Here is a 15,475-nt window from a genome sequence, read left to right as displayed (position 1 = left end):
AAGGCACTGATGGGTAAAGGTGGACAGTCCTGAAAGGAACTAGGTCTAATTACCTACCTCCTTGTTCATCGGTCAAGTTGCATGGTTCGTTGCCGGTTATTGCCAATCGACGTGTCAGCATGGCAACAACGGCACAACCCCGCCTCTTCAAGTGCGGGACATTGTTGTACATACCAGAAGGGCAATGCGCATGTTTTCAGCAGCTATATTGACGAGTCTATAGTGTTATTCCTCTAGGATCTAGGTTATGCTCATATGTCTACCTATGTCCGTTTATGGTCAGGACCAAGGATTTGTACGACCATGTCTCTGCATTTGTGCGTTCAGGCCCTGTGCAACTTTTGCGTAACACTCCTCTCAACCTTACTGACAATGCCGTTCAACGGTGGAATCCTGCCCTTGTTCTTAGCCCACTGCTCCCGGCCCAGGTTAAAGAACTCGCAGAGGCCGAAACCCTTGTTCCATCCCTTTTCGGTGCGGTAGGCCTCCCTGATTTTGAAGAACATGGAGCCCTGCAACCAAACACTTCTTGTTAGCATTGCCTTCTTGAAAGGTCGATCCGGGACAATCAATAATCACTCACATCGTAAATCCTCCTTAAATCCTCCTTGTCCACCATCCCGTCCTGCTGCACCAACAACCAGGTTACGCCAAACTCAAAGATGCCCGCAGCCCAGCCGAACGGGTCCGCAGCGAGCCTGTTGGCCGCTATCATGTTCCAGAGCTCGCCCGCCGACAGCGCGCCCTTGTCGCCCCTGTCCCACTTGCTGAACATGTCCTCAAACGCCTGCGGCACGAAGCGGCCTTCCTTGTCGTACGTGCCCGAGTCCGAGCCGTGCTTGGCCTTGTGCATGGACGGCAGGTACAGCCGGAAATAGGGGTCGGGGATGTAGGAGACACCGAGACGGGTTGGGTACGAGAAGTTGAGGTTGATGACGAGTGTCGCTAAAAAGCAGAAAAAGAGGTTGAAGCCGAGTTCGTAGAAGCCAATGAAGGTGTCTTGGGGCCAGATTACGCCATCCCTGTCGCGGTCCCAAAACATGCAGTGTTGTTGGAGGACGGTCTGCGTGGGGAGAGGATGGATTTTAGCGAGTGGACTTTAGGGGGAAATCGGAGACAGAGAGGGACGGGTGACATACGTAGTCCTTGAGGTCTAGGGCGTCGACATATTCGGCACTGCCCTCGGGCTGCTCGGTCGAGGGGGCCACATTCGCGCGAGCGATGCTAGGCTTGTAGATGTCGACGTCGATGTCGATTGCTTGGGGACGCTCGGCCGTGGGAGGACAGTTGGAGACGGCGGTAGCAAAGTCGACGCCTTGTCTTTCGTCGTCGACCTGTTCATCTTCTCTGGGAACCACTCTGACCGGCATCTTGGTCGGTTGTTTGACTCGTGGGTGTTGGGAAGTATTCTGTGGCTAGGAACAAATGCAGCTTGGTTTTGTACTTAATGATGTTGTCCAAAGAATGATCACACTTCGAGTTGGTGGAAAGAGGGAGGTTGATATAGGTGACGATAAATCGGCAGTTGGAGGTCGGATATGATGGAGGAGACGGACGACACCCTATACTTACCGGATCGCCTGAGGGGTGCCTGGTAGATGTGATACGGACTAAAAGCTCCATCCAATTGGGTTGGAATGGGCGGGAGTAGCCGGAAGTGGCTGTCATCGCATCCATCTGTTAAGCGACATCGAAAAAAGCAAAGGGATGGCACATGTCGTTTTCCTTGACTCTGTGTTATTCGTGGACCTTGATGGATTTGTTGATGTAGTGACGTCATGGTGAAAGCTCGAATGAAACGACTGCACTGAGAATGGGTCCTTTAGAGGCGGGGTTCAGTGTTGACATGTGCTTGCGTTGACTGGAAGTGGTGAGGAGGAACAACAGAAAACGAGTTGAAATGTCTTCGTGGGGGGGAATTTGACCCTTTCCCAATCACCATCGCCGGCAGTTCCCTTGCATGTGAAGATAGGTGGCTTGAGGTTGTCTGTCGATCATGTTCTTGTCTCAAAGCCAATGTTAGTGTAGTGCACTTAGCTTTGTTTATCATTCCCTTTCTGTACTCCACCATTCCTACCCTGCCGCTAATGAAGTGGCCCGGACCCTTCCACTTCCTTTGGCTCCTGAAGGCCAATCAACGAGCCTATAAGTGCCGGCCCGGAAAGCCGCTATAACAGGCACTAACAATTTCTACACAGCGGACTTCCCAAATGAACGGAGGAATCGCGTCCACCCGCGCTCGCACTTCCTCCCGTCCCCTTGTACCTAGAAGACCCGACCTGAACCACGTTTCGAATAAACAACTTGAACTTCCGTCCCTTCTGTCGTAATTTGTATCCCAAATTATCCGCGATCCTCTCTTTACCCGTGTCACACTACCTCCCGTACCGCTGGCGATTCATCCTCCATAAATGGAAGCCCGGAGACGCAACATAAAGTGGCTGGCGGGGTTCCGATGACGGCCTTCTTTGTACTGGGCTGGTGACACGACATGTAACGTTGACTTTAATTTGCGCGGGCATTCTTCTGCTTGCAAAGTTACACAAAAGAAATGCTTTGGAGGAGAATAATCGCGTCGCGCATGTAATCCATATCATGAATGGGAGTCCAGTATAAGATACCCTGCTGTAATGTTCCCCGATCGCGACGCTGCGAAGGCCGCAATTGCCCGCTACCTCTAGCCTCACCACAGCGCCCATCCACCGTGGGCTCTTCACGATGCACCTCAGGAGGTCTCCAGTAACACTTCAGGTGTTGTTCGGCGCCATCCTTGGTTTCGCCATAGCCACCGCGGCAGACTCTAGCAGCGCTCTAGTATCAACACCAGGCCAAGTAGCACCCGTTCCTGCATGGTACTTGCAGTCATCAACAAAAGCAGCAAGCGATTTGGAAGCTCTCTCTCGTCCAGGCATTGACACTTCAGGATGGCTCCACGTCAACACATCCAAGTGCACCCTGATGGGCTGCCTGTTAGAAGCCGGCATCTACAACGATACCGAGCTATTCTACTCCGACAACCTCCGGAGAGTGGACAGCAAGCAGTTTGAAGTCCCGTGGCTGTTCCGACAGGAATTCGGACTGGATCCAGGAGCCGGGAAATACTTCCATCTTCTCACGCATGGAATTACTTCCCGCGCCGACGTGTATCTGAACGGGAAACAAGTAGCGGACAAGAAGACACAGGCTGGTAGCTATGGAGGCCACACATACGACATCACTGATCTGGTTGACAAGGACAATGCATTGCTCATCCAGGCATATCCCACGAGCTACTACGCCGACTTGGCGGTGGGCTGGGGGGACTGGAATCCGTGGCCTGCAGACAATGGCACAGGAGTATGGCGAGATGTGGAAGTCAAGCAGACCGGATCTGTTGCTCTTGGACCCCTACGAGTGGTGACCCAGCTTGGAACGCCCTTGGATGGCTCACCCGCGAACGTGACTCTTAAATCCCGTGCCCAGAACTTGGAGAATATAGACGTAACCATCACCGTTACCGGCACCGTATCCCCGGAAGGCTACGCCGACCAGTCAATAATCTGGTCCCAAACCGTCACCCTGCCGCCCCTGTCTACCACAGACGTAACCCTCACCACCACTGTCCAGAAGCCAGCCATCTGGTGGCCAAAGCAATGGGGTTCCCAACCACTTTACAACGCTCAGCTCTCCGTCTTCGCTTCCAATAACACCCTCTCCGACCAGGTTTCCGCAGTATTCGGCTTCCGCACCGTCACTTCCCAGCTTAACTCATTCAACGACATCACCTTCCTCATCAACAGCCACCCATTCCAAGTCCTTGGCGCAGGCTACGCCCCCGACATGTTTCTTCGCTTCTCTCCCGCCAAATTCGAATCCGAAGCCCGCTACGTCCTCGACCTCGGCTTCAACACCATCCGCCTCGAAGGCAAGAACGAGCACCCGGAGCTCTACCAGATCGCCGACCGGCTAGGCATCATGATCCTCGCCGGCTGGGAATGCTGCGACAAGTGGGAAGCCTGGAGCTACAACCAGGACCTGACAGTCCCAACCCCAGTCTGGAGCGAAGACGATTACAACATCGCCAACGCGAGCATGTTCCACGAAGCCGGGATGCTCCAGACTCACCCGAGCATCCTAGGTTATCTTATCGGCAGCGACTACTGGCCAGATTCCAAGGCAGCACCAATGTACATAAACACCCTAAGACTCCAAGACTGGCAAACACCAGTACTATCCTCCGCTTCAAAAAGGGGATTCCCCTCCTTCATGGGCTCGCCCGGTTTAAAAATGGAAGGTCCTTACGACTGGGTCCCTCCCAACTACTGGTACGACACCGAACCAAGCGCTGGCCGTTTTGGAGCAGCATTCGGTTTCGGCTCAGAACTAGGCGCCGGCGTCGGAACCCCCGACTCATCCAGCCTGCACAAATTTCTTTCTCCCTCTGACCTCACCGACCTCTGGAAGAACCCCAACAAAGACTTATTTCACATGTCCTCCACCGAAACATCCAGCTTCCGCAACCGCAGGATTTACAATACCGGTCTCTGGAACCGCTGGAGCGCCCCGACTTCTCTCGAGGACTATGTCCAGAAATCCCAAATCACCGACTACGAAGCCACCCGCGCCCAATTTGAAGGGTACGCAGCCAACTGGGGGAACTCCCAACGGCCTGCGACGGGTATGATCTACTGGATGTTAAACGGTGCTTTTCCAAGCTTGCACTGGTCCATCTGGGACTACTACATGCATCCTGCCGGGGCGTATTTCGGTGCCAAAGTCGGTAGTCGGATCGAGCATGTGGCGTTCGACTACGTCAAGAAGAGCGTGGTTCTAATCAATAGGTCGTTGGACAAAGAAGGACCAAGAAGTGTCGATATCGAAATAATAGATCCAACTGGAAAGACACTATACACCAAGACAGTAAAAACGACAACCGAGCCGAATACAAGTAGGGAAATCACCTCTTTGGCTTCTGCTTTTGAGGATATCAAAGATGTGGTCTTTCTTCGTTTAGTCCTCTCTGGTACTTCCCCTAAGGACTCTGATACTTCCCCTAAGAACTCCAACCCCTCCTCTGATGTCCTCTCCAACCCTTCTTCTTCTTCTTCCAAAAACACGGAGCTCAAGGCCCTCTCCAACCCTTCCTCAAAGGCGTCCAACCCCTCCTCTAAGATCCTCTTCAACCCTTCTTCTTCTTCCAAAAACACGGAGCTCAAGGCCCTCTCCAACCCTTCCTCAAAGGCGTCCAACCCCTCCTCTGATGTCCTCTCCAACCCTTCTTCTTCCTCCAACGCCAACCCTTCTTCTTCTTCTTCTTCCAACCCCTCCTCCTCCGCCAGAAACACAGAACACAAAGTCCTAAGCAGCAACACCTACTGGCTCTCCAGCACCCTCGACACTCTATCCTGGGACAACTCCAATTGGTATTACACCCCCGTAAGCGAGTACAGTGACTACACGGCATTAAACAAGCTACCTGCCGCGAACGTGAGTGTCAGTGTGACTGCTTTGTCCAAGGGGCATTCTGAGTACGAGTCTTCGAAGGTGCAGGTGACGTTAGAAAACCATTCTTCCTTTCCTGCCTTCTTCATCAGTCTCAACTTGGTAAACAAAGAAGGGCAAGATGTGGTGCCGGTGATTTGGGATGATAATTACTTGACGCTGTGGCCAAGGGAGAAGGCTACGGTTCAGGTTGGGACTCTGGAAGGGGCGGAACTGGTACATGCAGCTGCTGCTGTGAAGGTGGCTGGGAAGAATCTTAAGGGGATGACAGTGATGGTCGGTTAAGGGTCCGGAATTGAAGGTCTTGAACTCCGAGGAGTATTCAAGTTCAATCATGCCGCTGGAGCGGGGGAACGCAGTGGCTGACAGACATCTCGAAGTCCTGGGATCATGGTGTTATAACATTGCTTAATTTGACATTATTCATGACTTCGTACAGGCTTCTACATAATGCTCAAGGGGCTAACTGCAAGCGAATCGAGCGAGGTGCATCGCATCCACGGCATCTCGGATCCGAACACGCCCCATATTTCCGGCTCCGGGTGGCCTGTGCACCCATGCCGTATGACGTAACTCCCGGGTGATCTGATTCCGGGACCAGGTCTCTTCTCCGCGCTCGTCCTTTAGCGGACAGTGTATCCACCGTCAATCAAGATATCCGCACCGGTGGTATAGCTGCTGGCATCGCTAACCAAGTAAACATAGGCGCCCTTCAACTCCTTTGCATCGCCGTTCCTGCCCAGTGGAATCATGCTCTTCCACAAATCCTGCGTCTTCTGGTCGACAAAGTCCGACAAGCCGGTGTCAATGTAACCGGGCGAGATGCTGTTGACACGGGCAAAGTCGCGCCACTCGTTGGCCAGCGACCGGGCCATGTGAATGCAGCCGGCCTTGGCGACATTGTACGACGTCTGCTCCTGGGGGTAGTTGGCGATGTGGCCGGAAATGGAACTTGTGATGACAAAGGAGCCGCGGCCGCGCTCCTTGAAGTGCGGGCCGACCGCCTTGGCGCAGTAGGCGGTGCCGTTGAGGTCCGTTTCGATGACGCGGTCCCATTCCTCCTTGGAGCCGTCGAGGACACCCGACTTGGCTGTGGCGCCGGCGCTGTTTTCCTTTGCGTTAGCATGCGTTCCTAGAGAAAGAAAAGGGTACACAGAGAAGGAAAGAGAGCGTCTACATACTTGGCAATAAAAGCATCAATCTGGCCGAAATCCGCAATGACGTCCTTGACCAGCTTCTCGCATTCCGCGTAGTCGGCCACGTTCAGCTTGTAGGCCTTGGCCTTGATTCCGTACTCCTTCTCCAGCTCGGCAACGTTCTTTTGAGCGCCATCGGCCCGCGAGGCGTACGTGATGGCTACTGAGGCGCCCATCTCGGCGCAGCCACGGGCGGCTTCGATGCCCATGCCTCGAGGACCGGAAGCACCGGTGATGACGACGACTTTACCCTTGAGGCTGAAGAGGTCTGAAAGCTTGGAAGCCGTGGGGATGGCGTTACCCTTGGTGGTGGAGGCCATGGTTGCGGTTTGGAATTTGGGCTTGTATGGGGTTGGTTTTGGTTGTCGATGTGGTTGTGGTTTGGTCAAGATGGTGGTTGAGAAAGTTCTTGGTTGGTTGTGTTGTGGTTTTGAAAAGAGAGGAAGAGATGAGATGCAGATGGGAAGATGCCGTCTGGTCAACGGGGAGCAAGTTGTTGATGCTTTATACGTTCGTACTGCCTGCATTGTAACTACCTACGTACCTATCTACTTACCGATCACCACTTCTCTTTCGATGTGCAATGTAACAGTGAATGCCACTGCAGGTGTGAATGGGGAGATTTCTGTTGTCATTGTGGATGGTGGATGGGATGGCCCTTACATGTAATGATGTCATGATTAGGGGAACTGCAACGCGCATGCCGGTTCGGAAATAGCGGGCACGCTGTATTAGTGTTTTGGAAATGCCTGGGCGTTGTCCTGCTTGTCGGCCTGCTAACACTTCTGCGCCTTCACTAGGTGTCTAACTGATAGGCCACTATTTGCACTGGACGAGTTGTGTTATTCCGCTATCTTGGCCCTCACTGCTCCTGCATCCGGATACAGATGTGTGTGCATAACCGAGCCCACATTGAGCTCACTCGGTGGGGTTTGGTGGTGGTGAACGTGGACGCCTGCCAACATTTGCTTTTGCTGATATCCTCTTGGCTGCTTTATAATCTCGGTGTTACTAACAAGATCACGATGGGAAGTGTGAATGATTGTGATAAACAGCTGCAATGCTCGCTGTTTCCCAAGACTGCCAAGATCCATCTCAATGGTTCTGTAGCTGTTTCCCTAAACTTACACGTGTACTTGCATCGCCAACAATGGACTCGAAGTCCCTGATCACTGACGGCAGGACCCAAACGACGGCAACTGAAATCCGATCACTGCAGGGACCGCGGGCGCGGATCTTCCCGTCGCGCGAACGCAGGCACCTTTCAGTCTTCCTGCGACCTCTCGACTTCCAAGATTCACTTCCCCAAACCTTCACTCCTCCTTCCCATGCAGTGCTGTCAGTCAATCAGCCACCTCTGAGCCACCCGCACGCAACCATTGTTGGATACACTCACTAGGTACGTAAGTATAGAGATATATCGATAGATGCTCACTGACACACAGCTATTTGGACTCTTTCCATCAATGCCGGGAAAATGCCTTCTATCAATCGCCCAGTCCAGTAGGCAAAGGCAGTTCAAAAAGAAGAACTACAACCTAAGCAGAAAGAGACAAGTGAATATAGGAACAAAACCTGACCATACCACCCTCTATCTTCAAAGCAGAACATGATAAAGGCTAGCCGCTCTCCTCCACATCATACCTAACTTCTGGTTGCCCCCGTCCAGGAGCCACCGCAGACCAACAACCTGGAAGGTGATGGAGAAGCGTCTGCCCTTTGACAAAATCCACCGTGGGCCTTTCTACTTTGCTTCTATCTATATCGCCCTCCTCATTGTCTCTTGGGTCCTCACATGTGACATGTTTTGCTAAACAGAGGGACATCCAGTTCCATCTCAATGAACCCAAGAAGAACCATGGCTACCACCTACCTACCGCGACCTCACCTTCCGTGTGCCCAGGTCGAGGACTAGAACTTTGATAGATTGATATGGCTACTAGAACTACTCCAGCTCCATGGTCCGTACCTAGTATGTAGAATATTGTCCTTTCATCTTGCGCATCACTTACACGCTACACGTATGTCCGAGGCAGGTCCGAGGCAAGATCTGACGCAGCGTGGTAGATCTGAGGCAGCAAGCAGTCCAGCGGTTAGTACCTCTAGTTATTTGGACCTGGAAAGTGGCCAAGGGAAGTGAATACCTAAGTCAGAAAGGTGGGAGAAGGAGGGCAAGTGAGAATCGACGATGAAATGGGCAGGTTACTTAGGGTATGTAGGATGAGTGTCCTTAGTCCTGATAGTTGGACTTGTTAAAATGTCCTTTCCTTTTTTTCTTTTTTTTTTCTTCGTCTTGGCTTTGTTGTATCGTTGTGTGTCCAGCAGAGAGATGATTGATTGTATATTAAGTGTTAACGGGATGGGGAACAGATTAGTTATCTATCTATCTAATTTTCCAATAATGCGCGACTGTTTTTGGTTCGTTGTTGAGACTGAGCATACATTGGTTATATATGCCGGGGATGACATTGGTTGGATTCTGGGAAGCCCCGATTCAGTGGTTTCGAAAAGGCTAATTGATGAGACGGGTAATGGAGATGACAATTGTGACAAAAAAAAAACCGCTGTTGCTTCTGGACGGAGTGTTAGTAGTGTGGCTGCCACTTTGATCCATGGCATTCGTTGGTGTTGACGCTGTTCAACCTTTCAGAAGGGCGAAAGGAATCAAATTGGATGGTCGCCTGAAAAGGCGTTGTTGATATTGTTGGATAGGTACTCTCTAACGATTTTGGTTGACAAAAAAGGCTTCGATGTAGATGCCCGCGGGTGCATGAAACTCCGATAGCTTAGTTCCTTACATAGTTCGATTCTTCCTCGCTCGGGTTCCCGTATTTGGTCGGTCATCATCATCTCTCTGAAGAACTTGTGCATGCTTACTGTAACCATCGGATATCAACGGCAAGCAATCCCATAGGATTTGACCCCTGGCTTTGAGCTGCCATCCAATGTCAGACGGGATCTGGCGTGACACAAAGACCACGCACAGCTTCGGCGTCAATGGACCAACAAACGGTTCTGCTGTCAGCAGTCATTCAGCATGCACGCCACCGGCGGCACGTTCGGTACCGTTCCTTGCGTCACACACCTTATTTCAACGACACGACACGACACGACACGACACGACACACATCTTTGACCCTTTAAGGATTTGTTTTTTCTTTCAATTGTTTTCTTTTATTCGAAAACTAGCAATTACAATTTACATAGCTAGCGGCGGGTATAATACATCCATCCATCCATCAATCTCTTGCTTTTTTGTTTATTTTTAAAGAGGAGAGAACACTTTACTCATCCTTGATGTGAAGGACAGCCTTGCCAAAGTTCTCGCCCTTAAAGATACCGACAAGACCCTTGGGGGCGTTGTCGATGCCCTCGGTGACGTGGAGCTTGAACTTGACGGAGCCCTCGGCGATCCACTTGGAGAGCTGCTCCTGATGCTCCTTGGCGTACTTGGGGCCAAAGTCCTTGTCGAAGACGATGAAGCCGCGCATCGTGAGGCGCTTGGCGACGACCTGGATGAGGTTCTTGACGCCGTAGGCCTCTCCGGGCTTGACGTTGTATTGGGAGATCTGCGTGATAATTGCGGTTAGTACAAGTGGAATGAGGAAACAGGGGAAAACGAAGAAAAAGAATACTCACCATGCCGCAAGCGACAATGCGACCAAACGTGTTGAGGCACTCGAGGGCAGCGTCGAGGTGCTCACCACCGACGTTCTCGTAGTAAATGTCAATACCCTGAGGAGCCAACCTCTTGAGGGCATCGAGCGGCTTCTCCTTCTTGTAGTTGAAGCCGCCATCGAAGCCGAGCTCGTTGATGATGAAGTCGAGCTTCTCGCCGGCGCCGACGGAGCCGATAACCTTCAAGCCCTCGCGCTTGGCGATCTGGCCAACGACCTGGCCGACAGCGCCGGCAGCACTGCTGATGAAGATGGTCTCGCCGGCCTTGGGCTGGCCAATCTCCTTGTACGACGACCAAGCGGTCAGACCGGGCATGCCGAGGGGACCGAGGAAGAGGCCGAGGTCCTTGAAGCCGTACTTGTTGTCGATCTTGGTCTGGACAACCTGGCCGACGATGCCGCCCATGACGGAGCCGACCTCGGTCTTGGTGAGGGCGGCGTACTCGGCAATGGGCAGGTGGGCAACAACGAGGTCACCGGGCTGGTAGTCGGGGTTGTCGGACTTGAGGACCTTGGCAACGGTGTCGTTGGTGACGGGGCCGCCGAGCTGGTAAGCGGGAGCGTAGGACTTGACGCTGGCGTCACGCATGCGGCCGCGCTGGTAGGGGTCGAAGGAGGCCCAGAGGATGGAGACGGTCATACCGCCCGGGGGAGGAGCGGCATCGGGGTCGAAGCCACGGTCCTCGATGACGATGTGCTCGCCGGGGACGGGGTATCCCTCGGGGATCTTCTTGAAGACGAGAGTCTTGTTGTGGGTAGGAGCCATTTTGATGTGTTGTGTGTGGATTTTTGTCGAGGTGGTTTTGAAAAAGGGCGATGACGGAACAGAACAACAGACGGGACCACCATGGGATTTATATCAACAAGAGCACGAAGGGTCCGAACACATGGTGGACAGCGTCAACAGTGGGGACATTGCTCGGATCGACTGGAGACAGTTTTGCTGATAAAGCACGTTTTCGATGGCACGATTAGAATCATGAAGAAATGGTGACGTGGGGCAATCGATTCGGAGACTTTCCAGCGGCCACGGCCTAGTGTACGATCCGCCCCTGTGGGCTGCTTCCTGGGATTTGGTCCCCTTTGCCTCGGATCATGATGCACTCAGACACCGCCGAAAAGGAGGCTGTTTCATGGGTCGGGTGTAAATACTACTACCTACTTGTAGTCAAGCGGTGTTGTTTGTTGTGTAGTGTGTTGTATTGTTGTGGTGATGCTGTGGGTGATGGTTGCCCAGCAATTGCGCCATTCATTGTTCAGTGCACCTAGTTCAATGGCTTGATAAGCTGCTATCGTCATGACCTGTATTTCCAAGCAAATCCAATCGTAGCAAGGAGTGGTCTGTGTTCCCGATTCAATCATTGACTTCTCAGAGCTGCTCTCTCGCTGTTCAATTGGTTCTTTGGAGCTCCGGAGCTTCCAGCTTGCACTGTAGAGGTACCTAGGTACCTACATAGCTATCTTATCGCCAATTGCAATCGCTGAGATCATGATGGAAGTGAGAACTCAATCGGCGGAAGGAGCCCCGCGCGGGGGGGCCGCCCTTTCCGCTGCCCTGGGATGTCGCCAAGTACCGAGGCATCTCCAGGGGGGCATTTAAGCTTGTCTCTTCACCGTCCGTTTCACCAACGAAGTTCCCCTGCTCGTCCGCTTCTCCATTCTGATTTCTAAGCACACCACAACACGAGTTTTATGCAAGATCTTAAACCTCGGCTTGTACCGCTGTACAAACACTAAAATATACCCCGTCTCCCGTCCCTCGTATCACTGATCCCGACTGGTGAAACAATCATGTACATACCGCGGATGGTCTACTTGTATGCGCATTGTGCAACCTCGGGAAGCTCCTTCTGTTTGGTTTCAGAACTTTGACAGGCCATGATTGTTTACATTACGTCATGCACTATGGATTTTCCCGGCAGCTTCCGGCAACCGGACCTCCCGGCAGGCACTGATGATAACCTGCGACAGCTTACACCCTAACCCTCTCTACCCTTTCTTTCCTCTCCTCTTCCATGTTCCCCAACACAACACAACTCAATGCGCAAACCTGAAGTCCAACCTTCGACTCCCTTGCACCTTGGTCGTCTTGATATACTCAGCCTTCTGCTCCTCCGTCAGCCCATTCCACACCTTATCCTTCTGCTTATTCCTCCACACATAGTACGCCTTGGTGAACAAGAAGACGCCAATCGCCAGCAAGTTGATCACCACCAGCTTGGTGTTGCCATCATGGTAATACGGCTTGTCGTAGTCCAAGTAGATGAAATTGGCTACCACGTTGCCTAGCTGGACCGACATGTTGTACAACGCCGCCGACACGCTGCGGGCCCCGACGTTGTTGGCGTTTTTGGACGTCCAGGCTACGAGGATGGCGTGGCAGTAAGGATACGACAGGAGGACGGACATGAGCGCATACGTTCCCCACGCGTTTTCGATCAGACCGGGCCAGAACCTGAGCGCCAGGATGCAGGGGAGTGTCCAGAGTGATTGAAGCATGGCGACAAAGGTGCGCTCCTTGAGAATGTCGGAGAGCCGGGTGAGGAGGAGGAGAGTGATGATGTGGACGACGGACTGTGTTTTCCCGTCTTGTCAGCATATGGCTTCCTCAATGAACATGAAAGGGATAAACTCACCGATGGAATAACCAGCAGATTCGTATTAAACGCGCTGAACCCCAGCCTCCTCAGCGTCAAAGTCAAATAATAGTTCACTGGCGTTTGCGGAATATACGCCACCAGCCCAATCGCATACAGCGGCCAGAGATCGTAATCCTTCAAGGTCTCCCACAGCCTCTTGGGCGTAATGGCCTCGCGGTTATGCATATCGCCCTTGGACGGATCATCTCTCAGCACGCGGTTAACGACAATGGCGACTTCGCGGTCCGTGAACCACCCGTTGGGGCGGAACCACGTCTTGGTTTGCACGGCCGAGGCAGGCATCATGAAGAAGGAGGCCAGGCCGATGCAGAGCGTGATGAGCCCTTCGACAAGGAACATCCATTGCCAGCCCGCCCAGCCGTTGATGCCACGCATGTGCAGGAGGCCAAAGGCCATGAGACTGGTGATGATGGAGGTGGTGGAGAGGGTGGTCCAGAAGTAGGAGAGGCGGATGGGGAGCTCGCGCGAGGTGTAGAAGTAGGAGAGCCAGAGGACAATGTCGGGGATGAAGCCGCCCTGGTGATTGTGTTAGTTCTTGTTGGCCTCCTTGGATGCGAACGGGGAAGGTCACTGCAGGTAAGAAGACAAACCTCGATAAGACCCAACAAACACCGAGTAGCGAAGAAACTGCCCCTTCCATTCAACGAGCACTGCGAAATGGCAACGACAGACCACAGCACAATCTGTATCGGAATCCAGCGATCCGGACCAAGCTTCTTCGACAGCAACTGAGACGGCAGTTCAGCACATAGGAACGACACCAGAAAAATGACGTTGCCGTAATTATAATCTGTAATGTTGTCAGCCTCATCTTCAGCCTCATCCCCCATCCCCTTTTCTTTCCTTTTTTTCTCTTCTTTCTTTCTTTCTCCTGCTCTCTCGATTTTTTTTTCTTCTCCAACCCACCCCGGAATATGTAAGTACTCACCATTAGTATTCAACCCCAAATCGTCCAACATCCCATCCGCCAACGCCTGGCTCAAATTCCCCCGATCGACCTGCAGCGCAAAAAACATGACAATCGCCCACGCACACGCCCGAAAATCAATCTTGCGAATAATGGCCTTTTCTTCTTCTTCGGTCCAGGTTACGCTCGGGTCGAACACCGCGCGGCATTCGTAGTCGGCTTCTTCGTAGACTTTGCGCCAGTGCGCGGCGACGACCGGGTCCAGGAAGGGGTTTCGTGTGAGGTCGGCGTATTCGGAGGATTCGGAGAGGTCTGATGACGAGGAGGAGGGGAAGTTCTTGGTGTCGGGAGAAGGGGAGGGGGGGATTACGGTGCCGTAGGAGGAGGGTTTCTTTTCGTCGGTGGGGGTTGGGAGGGCGGAAGAGGTGGAGGAGATGGAAGAGTTGGGGTCGGGGGAACTGGAGCTCCCGCCTGAACCAGAGCCTGGGTAGGGTGGTGGTAGTGGTTGTTGCGGTGATTGTGACATGCTTGTTGAGTCGGTTGGGTGTCTTGTCGTGTGGTGTTGTTAATGGGGGGTAGATAAGATCAAACCGCGGGAGCACAAAGCTTTGAACCCGATAACTCTCTCTTACAGATCGGACTGCAAAGACTGGCAGGACCCTGAAATGAGACGAGGTGAGATGCGATTAGATACGATGAGAGGTACCGACAGGAACCCAAAGTGAGGCTCAAGTGTCGAGAGAAAGATGTCGAAGATATGTTAATAGTAGGTACATACAGCCTATGTCTGACAAGACTACAGGAAGATTCGCAACGATACGAGACGACAAGGCACATGCGAACACATTGTCTGGATAGTTGGGAAGGGCTTATATACGACGTGCTCTTGGGTCACCTTTGTTCCCGCTTCTCTTCTTCCTTCCGTTCCCACCATCCAAAGGGGTGAAATATCCTACCTTGATTGCGTGATGGCCACATACCTACTTATTTATCTACTTATCAGCCCAGTTGGCAGGCTAGCGGGTTAACAGGTTATCGCTCGCAAAGTTCACTTGGGGAATCACGAGGGGGGTGGGTAGGCACTAGGAACAGCACCTCTCGGGCCGCCTGTTCGCCACAGTTTCTTTCTTTGCCCTATCTGTGGAGTACCGTTGATTTTACTTGATGGCGCTGACCTACATAAACTCCCCGAACGACAGGGGAACGGGAGCAGGAGAAGAAAAACACAAGTGAGAAAAGCGTGGGGTGGGCAGCCGTGTCAACAACCGACCTAATCGAACCCGGGAAACCACTACCGCCTACCGCATACCGGTACATAACACGTACGTTGGCATTGGCAATCACCGTGGAAGAGATTCGGTTGGTCAATGGTATTTCGCTGCTGACTGACTGTATGCCCTACCCGGGTTCTAGACGGACGGACGGGGACGGGGAGAGTGCCCGGTGGAACTGTGGAAGTGGAAGTGGAAGTGAGCAGCGAGAACAGGGTAGCTAGCTACTTAGCTATCTATGTCGTGATTTCTTTCCGGGATGAGACGACTTCGTTGGGCTCGG

At 52.7% G+C, this 15,475-nt stretch overlaps 5 protein-coding genes across 6 annotated transcripts; 1 reads left to right on the top strand and 4 right to left on the bottom strand.

Moving 5' to 3' along the window:
- Positions 1-173: 173 nt before the first annotated feature.
- NCU09043 (caleosin domain-containing protein) lies at positions 174-1,572 on the bottom strand. Its single transcript, XM_953897.3, has 3 exons — positions 1,140-1,572; positions 584-1,063; positions 174-512 (listed from the first exon to the last, which is right to left on the bottom strand). Exons 1-3 carry the CDS (start codon positions 1,368-1,370, stop codon positions 324-326), a joined length of 900 nt encoding a protein of 299 aa, XP_958990.1. The 5' UTR covers positions 1,371-1,572; the 3' UTR covers positions 174-323.
- A 761-nt stretch (positions 1,573-2,333) lies between these two features.
- On the top strand, positions 2,334-5,868 carry NCU09042 (the record flags this gene model as incomplete). 2 transcript variants are annotated; one of them, XM_011396980.1, is made up of 2 exons in its annotated part: positions 2,562-5,130; positions 5,221-5,868. In XM_011396980.1, exons 1-2 carry the CDS (start codon positions 2,719-2,721, stop codon positions 5,764-5,766), a joined length of 2,958 nt encoding a protein of 985 aa, XP_011395282.1. In that variant the 5' UTR covers positions 2,562-2,718. The 2 variants fall into 2 exon arrangements, with proteins under 2 accessions (XP_011395281.1, XP_011395282.1); XM_011396979.1 differs by having other exon boundaries at positions 2,334-5,766.
- Positions 5,619-7,271, bottom strand: NCU09041 (L-xylulose reductase). The gene is made up of 2 exons (XM_953895.3): positions 6,663-7,271; positions 5,619-6,585 (listed from the first exon to the last, which is right to left on the bottom strand). Exons 1-2 carry the CDS (start codon positions 7,202-7,204, stop codon positions 6,105-6,107), a joined length of 1,023 nt encoding a protein of 340 aa, XP_958988.2. The 5' UTR covers positions 7,205-7,271; the 3' UTR covers positions 5,619-6,104.
- Positions 7,272-9,813: 2,542 nt separating this feature from the next.
- Positions 9,814-11,317, bottom strand: mig-4 (menadione-induced gene-4). The gene is made up of 2 exons (XM_953894.3): positions 10,317-11,317; positions 9,814-10,246 (listed from the first exon to the last, which is right to left on the bottom strand). The coding sequence occupies exons 1-2, from the start codon at positions 11,118-11,120 to the stop codon at positions 9,962-9,964; spliced, it is 1,089 nt and encodes a 362-aa protein (XP_958987.1). The 5' UTR covers positions 11,121-11,317; the 3' UTR covers positions 9,814-9,961.
- A 1,074-nt stretch (positions 11,318-12,391) lies between these two features.
- NCU09039 (hypothetical protein) lies at positions 12,392-14,447 on the bottom strand (the record flags this gene model as incomplete). Its single annotated transcript, XM_953893.2, has 4 exons — positions 12,392-12,928; positions 12,991-13,530; positions 13,605-13,804; positions 13,943-14,447. 4 exons carry the CDS (start codon positions 14,445-14,447, stop codon positions 12,392-12,394), a joined length of 1,782 nt encoding a protein of 593 aa, XP_958986.2.
- Positions 14,448-15,475: the final 1,028 nt, after the last annotated feature.

The sequence above is a fragment of the Neurospora crassa genome, linkage group VII (genome assembly GCF_000182925.2).
Source record: "Neurospora crassa OR74A linkage group VII, whole genome shotgun sequence".
Lineage (NCBI taxonomy): Eukaryota > Fungi > Ascomycota > Sordariomycetes > Sordariales > Sordariaceae > Neurospora > Neurospora crassa.
Note: the sequence above shows the minus strand (reverse complement) of the source record. Positions and strands in the feature narration are given on the sequence as shown.

Bases quoted from the DNA above. Each gene is read 5' to 3' on its own strand.
- NCU09043 (XM_953897.3), bottom strand. From the start codon at position 1,370: ATGCCGGTCAGAGTGGTTCCCAGAGAAGATGAACAGGTCGACGACGAA. The intron at 1,064-1,139 runs GTATGTCACCCG...CTCCCCACGCAG, and splicing joins CCCTAGACCTCAAGGACTAC to ACCGTCCTCCAACAACACTG. The intron at 513-583 runs GTGAGTGATTAT...GTTTGGTTGCAG, and splicing joins ATTTAAGGAGGATTTACGAT to GGCTCCATGTTCTTCAAAAT.
- NCU09041 (XM_953895.3), bottom strand. From the start codon at position 7,204: ATGCAGGCAGTACGAACGTATAAAGCATCAACAACTTGCTCCCCGTTG. The intron at 6,586-6,662 runs GTATGTAGACGC...AAAGGAAAACAG, and splicing joins ATTGATGCTTTTATTGCCAA to CGCCGGCGCCACAGCCAAGT.
- mig-4 (XM_953894.3), bottom strand. From the start codon at position 11,120: ATGGCTCCTACCCACAACAAGACTCTCGTCTTCAAGAAGATCCCCGAG. The intron at 10,247-10,316 runs GTGAGTATTCTT...ATTATCACGCAG, and splicing joins GCATTGTCGCTTGCGGCATG to ATCTCCCAATACAACGTCAA.